At 36.7% G+C, this 9,818-nt stretch overlaps 1 protein-coding gene across 1 annotated transcript; it reads right to left on the reverse strand.

The window, feature by feature from the left end:
• Positions 1-535: 535 nt before the first annotated feature.
• On the reverse strand, positions 536-1,255 carry LOC137714426 (uncharacterized). The gene has a single exon (XM_068453648.1). It carries the CDS (start codon positions 1,253-1,255, stop codon positions 536-538), a length of 720 nt encoding a protein of 239 aa, XP_068309749.1.
• Positions 1,256-9,818: the final 8,563 nt, after the last annotated feature.

The raw sequence follows: 9,818 nt of genomic DNA on the forward strand, positions 1-9,818 counted from the left end.
ATTTAAACGTTTCATATACTCACTCAGTGTGACCCTATCCTGTCGGGTCTCGTATGTGGTTGTAGCGAAATATTCAACATCTCCTACCATAGCTCTCACATATGTTGGTTGGTCATCATCCACATCTTCATTAGAATCTTCTTCAATTTCTACGTACTCATCTTCCAAAATCATGTTGTGCAAAATTATGCATGTCATCATGATTGAATGGAGGTCTTCCACATTCCATAATCATGCAGCCCCTCTAACAATTGCCTATCGAGCTTGTAGGATCCTGAACGCTCTCTCCACATCTTTCCTGTAGGACTCTTATTTCTACGAAAATAATTTCTTCTTCGCACTATCTGGATGAGAATAATTTTTCACAAAGGTATACCAACTAAGACAAATACCATCAGTTAAGTAGTAACCTAGCTCATGCCTATTACCATTTACCTTGTACCTCCATTTCAATGCCCATCCATTAACAACATCATTGAATAGACCAAAGAACATTGATATCGTTGTTTGATCCAGTAGTGCTGAAGAATGCATGTCAAATCCATGTGTCGTAAGACGCCACAGCCACGAGCACGATGGTTGGCTTGTTGTGATGGCCTTTGAATTGAACAGCCCAAACAGTAGGACAATTCTTCCACTCCCAATGCATACAATCGAGGCTTCTTATCATAACAGGGAAGCCTCTTTTGTCTGCCTTGCATAAAAGCCTCTTCAAGTCTTCATAATTTGGCTTGCAGAGGTATATGGCTTTATATATTGCTTCAATTGCCTTACAGAAGCGCTTGAGGTTCTTAATACTAGTACTCTTTGCAAGTCGACAACATTCGTCAATTGAGTTTACAGAGCACCCATTAGCTAGCATTTGAAATGCAGATGTGAGTTTTTGATGAGGTGATAAACTTTGTCGGCCTACAGCATCTATCTTCCTTGCAAAGTAGTGGTTATGATCATTCAAGATGCTTTCAAAAAACTCTATCCTCATCCGATACCGCCTCTGAAAATCATAAGGAGGATATCTCGGACGTTCGATGAAATAATCTTTCATCATCCGATCATGACATTCTTCTTTATCACACTTCACAAATGAACACCCCGTGACAAAACTACGATAGCAAGATTCGGCATGGTGCTCATGTTGCATAAGCAAGTTTGCAAATTTGACTTCTTCGTTGTTCATTTCTACATCCACAGTTGCAAGGCTTGCTTGGTATTGTGCCATCTGCATTGCCAAGCTACGCTTTCTTCTAGCACCCATTGATGAGATATTGATTTTGAGGAAACAAAAACACTTTGAAAGTTGGATTATTAGTGAATATGTTGTGTGATGGTTAGATATTCAACCTATACTTATATAGAGGATGATTGAAGGTTTGCGTTTCATGTGTGTAGGTTTGTGTTTCATATGTTTCATGTGTTTTGTATGTATTTGGTATGTGTTTCGTGTATGTCATATGTTTCACATGTTTGGTGTGTTATAAATCTCTATCATGTGTTTTGTATGTGCTTCATATGTGTTTTGTGTGTCTTGTGTGTTTTATGTATTTTGTGTATATACATCTTTATTATGTGTTTCATATTCTTCTATAGTGTTTCATGAGTTTCATGTATCGATTTAGTGATTTTTCAATATTTTTCGGAATTTAAATATTTTTAGGTTAAAATGTTCATAAAATTTATTTAGGATGGTCAACATAATTTTTTTTAAAAAGGTTAATTTAAAAAAAAATAGTCTAAATTCATTCTTTAATAATCTAGGGCTAAAATTTTAGACCAGAAGGGTTGGAGTAGAAAAATTGTTTATGGGTTAAAACCTAAATTTTCGAGGCTAAAAATTTTAGGTTTTACTCCAAGAGTTGGAGATGGTCTAAACAGTGCTTATTTTAATTTCGAAAAAAATATTTTAAGTTTAGTTTGGACAAATGTTTTGAGTTTGGATCATGTCATATGAGTTAAATAATACAACTATGCATCATTTAGGACAAACTAAGTAATAATATTACAAAGAAAAAATTTTCTTTTTCGTTTTATATGCCATGCTTATTTTAATTTGCAAACAATGTTTTAGCTTTAGTTTGGAGAAATTTTATGTCTTTGTGTCCTATCATCTGAGTTAAATAATACAACCATAGTTCATTTTCCAATTCATCAAACATGGCAATGGAAAAAATGTATTTCTTGAAATGAATGGTCAATAACCTTTTTTTAGCCATTAAATTGAAGAAATGAGACTCAACCTTCTGCACTAAGTGGTGGGACAAATAACTGCCAATTTGAATTCAAATCGGCAATCATTCACGGCTTCGAATTCTTTCTCCACCCATTCAATGGTATTCCTTGTATTATGAAAATCATTCCAACGCACATTAGTTTATTTAAGTTAATGTAGTGCCCCAAGGACCAATAGGCACTCCCTTTTTTTCTCCTACGCAAAAAACATTTATATTATATATTCTTGCATCTTCTGCACAAAACAGCATAGAGCTGAAACCCAAGGTGATGGGACATGAGAGAAAAACATAAAGAGGAAAAAGAAGGAGAGATGAAGCAGTCTATTGGGGGGTGGGGGGGAAGAAAGAAGACAGGCCATGTGAAAGAGAGAAAGAAAGGTGCAGGTGAAGATAAGAGGGAAAGAAAGCTGATGGGACTTGGACACGCGCATGGTGTAGGCTGTGCGTCAGGTGCAAATCAGAGTCGGCCCTAAGGGTAGCCAAAATAGGCGTCCGCTTAGGATTCGTATTTTGGAAGGACCTCCAATTTTTAGGCAGAGTTAGGCGGGTCTGGATGGGACGGACATGAGTTATGCAGGCTTATATGTAAACGCTTGAATTTGGAAATCTTTTGTTGCAGGATCGGCCTCGTGCGAAGAAAAAGACAACCCCAACATCATTTTAATTGCACAATTTTACTTAAGATGGTCCCACCATCTTTTTTTTATAGCAGCACATCTTCTCTCTTTTAAATAGTCTCCACCATCTTATTTTAATGGGGTTTTATTACCCTATTTTAAGATCACACCACATATATCTTTATTATGTATCTAAAAGGCTAAAACTCTCACCTTTTTGAAAAATGACATTATTTAATGTTCAAATTAATTAGTTTATATAAATATAATAAATTATTCAAATCCGCTTCGTCCACCTAGGCACATATACAAAATTTATTATCCTTTTCACTCTAGTATTTTTCCAAATTGTAAGATGTTGTCTTTGTAATCCAACCATTCATTCATTTATAGAATGTAATAAGTAACATTTAGCAATAGAAAAATGATTGGAATTTGGCGTACTGGGTAGGGACTTCTCTTTCGGTTTGAATTGGTTGAAAAATTAGATTATGTAAACTTAATAAGTCAATTTGCATCTAAAAACGTGAGATGGGTAATATTTGAGTAATGTTTGTACAACTTTCTTCGTTTGATATTAACTTTTAATGATATTTGATGTAAAAATAGACTTTTCATGTATTTAGTGAATTTTTTTTTACACATGTCAATGTACAAAGGGTCGAGAGTCAAAGAACTCTAGGACCCCATTTTGAAGGCTCACCTAGGGCCCACAAATTCTCAAGGTCAACCCTGGTGCAAATTCTCATGAGACCTTTGCGAAGGTTTTTTAATATTTTTTTGTTCAAACTATTAAATAAAGTTAATTCGAATGTTTTGGGTTAAGTTATAAAGTTTTTTTTTTTTTTGTTTTTTGAACAAAATTTTTTAAAGTTTAAAAGCCCTTTTCCCTTTGATTCTATGCTTCAATGACAAATTTGATATTTAAGAAATGTTTTGTAAGATTAAAAGAAAGTATTTTAGAATTTTTCCTTAGTTTTTCTAAATTTTTAACTTATCAAATACTAAAATTTAAGAGACAATTATGAGATCCCACATCGCCCGAGAGAGAGGAGGTGATGTGCCTTATATGTACATGCTCACCTCCCTATAGCAAGATGAGTTTTGGGTGGAAACCCAAGAACAAATCCATGAGGGCTTGGCCCAAAGCGAACAATATCTTTATATGTGAACTGGGATGTTACAATTTGGTATCAAAACCACTCTCCAGCCGGAAGTGTGCCGACGAGGGCGTCGGGCCCCTAAGGGGGGTGGATTGTGAGATCCCACATCGCCCGGGGGAGAGAAGGTGATGTGCCTTATATGTACATGCTCACCTCCCTATAGCAAGACACGCTTTGGGTGGAAACCCAAGAACAAATCCGTGAGGGCATGGCCTAAACCGGACAATATCTTGCTATGCGGATTGGGATGTGACAACAATAGAGTACGCATGACATTAAATGAGTGGGAAATAAAGTTGGAAAATGAAAAGAAGGACAGGTAGCCCCATCTTTAGGGCTGGTTTGAGATTGTATTGCTTAAAAATAAAAAAAAAACAGTTGTTGGAGGATTTTTAGGTCAAGGTGGACTTTGGGCTTTGAGAACGTCCTTTTGTCTTCCTTGGTTCAGTTTCGTACCAAGTCCTGAAATATCTTGAAAAAATAGATCGTCTTAGGAAATATACTGGTTAGATTAGTGACTCGAAGATTAGCATGATTAAGCAAATAATGGCTTGCTCAAGTGAGGCATGGTGTGGAAGCTAAAAGTTCATCAGGTTAGCATGAGAGAGAGTTGGCATGGTTGCCTAGGTTGGATAATCTGGGTTTCCTAGGCTAGTAACAAGGTTTATGTTGGTTAGAATACTCAAAGGGAGGTTATGGAAAATACTTAGGTTGCAGAGTGATGTTTTCTAGGATTTGAAGTTGTTTCCACTAATGGAGAGATTTCCCTAGCTTGGTACAATACAATCCCATGTTCTCCTATCAACCCCTATATTATGATGTTATGGCCCTCGTCTAATGGCTTCTGATACCTCTTTAATAGGTAAATGATTCCTTTCTAGGGTTCATAAAGAATCTCTAATTGTGGCTTGCTCTTCTCTTTCATTTCCCCTAGTTTTTCTGCCACCTCTCTTTTGGTGCAAGGCAACTAGGCGTCATTGGTCACGTGAAGCTTGTGTTGGACCTTTTTCCAAAGGCATTACTTTCCTGGGTCAGTCTTCCACAGGCGTTACTTTTAGTAACGCATCACTTGGCTTTCAAGCATTGATCTTCCGAGTGAGCTAGGAAAGGAAAGTCAGCCTCTCTCTTCATTAAATGCATGCTCTGCTGGGCTTTCATGTGACTTTAAGGCTTAGGGTTTGGTTCATTCCTAACTAAGTTGGTTAGCTTGCTAGGGAAATGAGGAAACTAGGCTGGTTCCTTCTCAAACTTGCCTACGTGGAATACAAAGGTTATGGGCTTAGACTTTTGGGCTCCCAAGCAACCCAAACTCTTCCACAATCTTGACTTAACGTAGGCCTAATGAACTTTCGTAACCATCCACACCATAATCCACTTGACAAGCCCTAGACATGTGACTTGGGCTTATGTTAGCATGAATAGTGATTAAGTGATAAAATTTGACATGACGAATATGCATGAGTTTGCACGAGTGTGACCTAATTTACACAAATGCGTGGCCTGATTAACATAGCATGATATGATTTCAAATATAATCCATTCTTGATTTTGCACCTTTTCATGTATTTGGCATCGGCTAAAGCTTGTATAACAATTAAGCCTTGAGACTTGGTTGGGCTTACATGTGATATTTTTAGGCCTCAACAGCAGATTATTAAAAAATCTAGAGCATTAAATGTGTTTGGTAAAACAAATTTTTAAAAAAAAAAATGTTGTTAAATACATTAGAAAAACATAGAAAATCAGAAACATGGTTTACCAAAAGTTTTTTTTTTTTTCAAAATATAGTAAGCATTGCCCATTAGAGAGAGATGATAGAGATGGGCGAAGGAGAAGAGAGATGGAATTCTAGTGAGGAAGGGCAGGAGAGAAAGAAAAGGGGATGGGGATTGAGAAAATAGGTAAGCTTTTTAAGTTTTTCTTTTTATTTTTTTATTATATTAAAAAAATTATTAAATAAAGTTATTAGGTGATTTTTGTTTAAAAACAGTTTGAGGAAGCCCTTCCATTAGCTACCTTTAACATATTTAAAACATTTATATAAAAGTTTACCAAACAATCAGACAATATTTTTTTTGTTAAAAGCACTTTTACAAATAAAATAAAATTTACGAAATGCTCAGCAACTCTATTTTACAACTGTTTATTCTCACAACACATTAAAAACTATTGTAGGCCTATTTGACTGAACTGTATTTAGGACTAGAGAGGGAGAAATGCCGGCGTCATGAGAGAAAGAACAGAGAGATTTAATTGTGAGGTGTGTGTTGTGTCACTTCATTGTGCCTTTATTTATAGTAGTAGGATAGGTTAAATCCTTACCCTAATAAGATTACAACTCTAATAGGATAATATCTACTAAGGAGAATATTCCAATATATCTTTAGATACACTAGGATTTACACAATCACATTCCTATTCTAAATATGATTGCAATACTCCCCCTTGAGTATGGAAATACTTAAACAAAACATCGCATCAAATCTTCAGCAGTTGAGGTAAAGCAGTTGATGAAGTTGGCGGCACAACAGGCGAATGTGAGTCTCTAATATAAAGAAAGTAGGCAATGGTAGTAAAACTCACAAACCTCGTTATGGTAAAACCTAAGGTAGGTGAAAACCCATAGACTAAGGTAAAACGTGAGAAGTATGCATAATGTCTAAAACAAAAGTCAAACAAGGCGAAAGTAATGAATTCAGTGGAGTATGATCATCCTAGAATGGGTGCCTTATCAAAACCTCGTTAGGTAGCAAAAAATTTGTGGGAAAAATGCTCCAAATCGTAGGAAAAAAGTACATAAAGATCAAGTGAGTATGCTTCAAGATACTCCCCCTAAGTTAAACATAACTTCCAAATAAGAGAAATACAAGCAATTCAACTCAGATAATTTACGCATATTGATTCATCATATAAGCTTCTGAAAAGTAGACTTGGGCAATGACTTGGTAAAAAGATCGGCCAGGTTGTCCTGGGAACGGATTTGCTTGACTTCAATGTTATAATGCTGTTGTTGCTGGTGAGAATAAAAGAACTTCGGTGCTATGTGTTTGGTGTTGTCTCCTTTGATGTATCCCTTCTTTAACTGCTCAATATATACTGCATTCTTTAAAGATCATCGTAGGAAGGTCAATGATGATAGTAAGACCACTAGTGCTTCAAATATGTTCCATGATTGCTCCCAACCAAAAGCACTCACGCGATTCTTCATGCAAGGCGAGGATCTCAGCATGGTTCGAAAAAGTCGTAACTAGCATTTGCTTGGTATACCTCCAAGATATAGCGATGTCTCCAATGGTAAAGACATAGCCCGTTTGAGAAAGTGCCCTATGTAGGTCAAATAGATAACCAGTATCTGCGTAACCAACAAAGCGAGAACTCAAGGACCGAAAGGTGCGACGGCTCTTCTCGAGGATTTATGGGCGTAGAACAAACCCAAATCTATCATACCCTTGAGGTAGCAAAAAATGTCTTTAACACCATTCCAGTGTCTGCGTGTAGGCGCATTGCTGTGTCTAGCCAAAAGATTAACAGGGAAGGAGATGTCAGGTCTAGTGCATTAACCCAAGTACAATAAAGCACCAATTACACTTAGGTATAGAATTTCAGGCTTCAAAATCTCTTCCTCATCCTCTTTGGGACAAAAGGGATCTCGTTTAGCATCTAGATCCAAATGACCATAAGAGTACTCGAAGGTTTCGCTTTATCCTCATTAAAACGTCACAACACCTTTTGGGTGTAGTTCGACTGATGTACTAGGATTCCATCTGAACAATGCTCGATCTCCAGGCCGAGACAATATCAAGTTTTCCAAAAATCTTTCATCTCAAATTCCGATTTCAAGTGAACAACAATTTCCTCAAGCTTTGCTGGAGTTCCGATGAGGTTCATGTCATTGACATAAATGACAACGATCGTAAATCCGAAATGCGACTTCTTTATAAACACGCATGGGCATAGTTCATTATTCACATAACCCTGACTTGTTAAATATTCACTCAAACGGTTATACCACATTTGCCCAGATTGTTTCAATTCGTGGAGTGATATCCTCAATCTAATAGAGAGAGTGTTCCGTGGTTTAGAACTATTTGAACTAGTCAATGGAAGTCCTTTTGGAACTTTCATGCAGATTTTCGAATCTAGATCCCCATAAATATATGCGGTTACCACGTCCATAAGATGCATATTCAATTTTTTGGAAACTACCAAACTGATAAGGTAGTGGAACGTTAAGACGTCCATTATGAAGGGAAATCTATGAGATTCATGTGGGATTTCTAGTGACTAGCATGCATATACAATTCAAAATTTATATACGAAAGCAACGGAAGCATGTCATACATTTTATCAAAGCTATAGTCATGCAAATCCCCTTCAAGATGCATAGGTTTATATAAGATGCATCAAAACAAAATTTATAAGAAGAACAAACTAGAGGTTTAGTTTTATACCTCTTGATCTAGATCTTAGACCAAGGATGGACCACCTCCAAGATCTTTGCTCCTCAAACTCCTTGAGCCTAGCCTCCCTCCTTGCTTCCTCCACTTTGTATAGTAAGTGCTCCTAGGTTCTCTTCAAGTTTCCAAAGATATGAAAACCTCTAAAGATCCTCACCCACTTTGTAATGAGAAAGATGAAGGAATAACCAAAGGGGTGATAAAATGATTAGCTAATTTCCCCCCATGGTGGCCGGCCCTTTGTTGTTAGAGAGAGTTTGATATTCTCTTCTCTTTTGTGTTTTGAATAATCTAAAAACACACCCTCCCATCTTTCATTATTATGTTCCTTTTATTACATAAAGAAACAAGTCAACAATTGACCTTCTCTCCTCTCTTTGGCCGGCCATGTGTGTTTGGTTTGGGCTTTGGGCTTTTAATTATTTCAAGTCATCCAATGCTTGAATAAAAGCCCAATGGGTTTTGGCCCAATGGGCCTAATTAAACCCGAACGTTTCTTTAAGCCCAAAACGATCTTTATCGCTTTTATGATTTCTTTAGACTTTCTAAATTAATCAAAACACTTAATTAATCCAATTAATTATTTCCATCATCCATTAGTTACTCACTACAAGAGTGTATTGGTGAACAATCTTTTAGGTTCTAATTAGCAAGGCAGTGAGGTGATTGGCACCAATCCAATTGATTATATTTAATCCATACACTTAGTGAATTAAAACTTACTTTTAATTCACCTTCTTCTTTGATGACTACATTTAATCATCTAGAAGAACTCACAAGCCATGAGTGACATCTAAACATATATCATGGCTACCCAAGCTAATGTAGAAGTTTATTCGGAGAACCTATTCAGTTGGAATTACAATGTAATTCGATCCTTCTCTAAAACAATACTCTCAATCACATCACTAGGGTATGGATTTATAATGTCAAACCCCTAATGTGATTATTCCTTCTTATACGATTCAATTGAGACGTATAGGAACGCTTTCCTTTATTACGCTCGATACTTCGGCCGAAGATTCCCGAATCATATCTTAGAGTATTCATCCTTTCTTATCGAGGATTAGAGATTCCTTGTTGCGCATTCACTTGCCTTCATGGCTAAGTGGCTTAACCCCAATGATGCCTTGGACACTCGCGTATGGAATGACTTTAACATAATCAAAGATTAAGTACTTAACCACAAGACAACGACGATGCCTCAGGTCAAAGGATTACTTACATTATTCCAACCATTAGAGTTACTTGCTTGACATGTGAGTAGACCTCCATGCAAGTACTCTCGTTTGATTGTGTTCAGTGAACTCATTCCCTTAATGAGCACCTACATGCTTGTCTTAGTGTCGCTAC

This window comes from Pyrus communis, chromosome 14 (genome assembly GCF_963583255.1).
Source record: "Pyrus communis chromosome 14, drPyrComm1.1, whole genome shotgun sequence".
NCBI lineage: Eukaryota > Viridiplantae > Streptophyta > Magnoliopsida > Rosales > Rosaceae > Pyrus > Pyrus communis.

Coding starts and splice junctions, on each gene's coding strand:
- LOC137714426 (XM_068453648.1), bottom strand. CDS start 1,255: ATGGGTGCTAGAAGAAAGCGTAGCTTGGCAATGCAGATGGCACAATAC.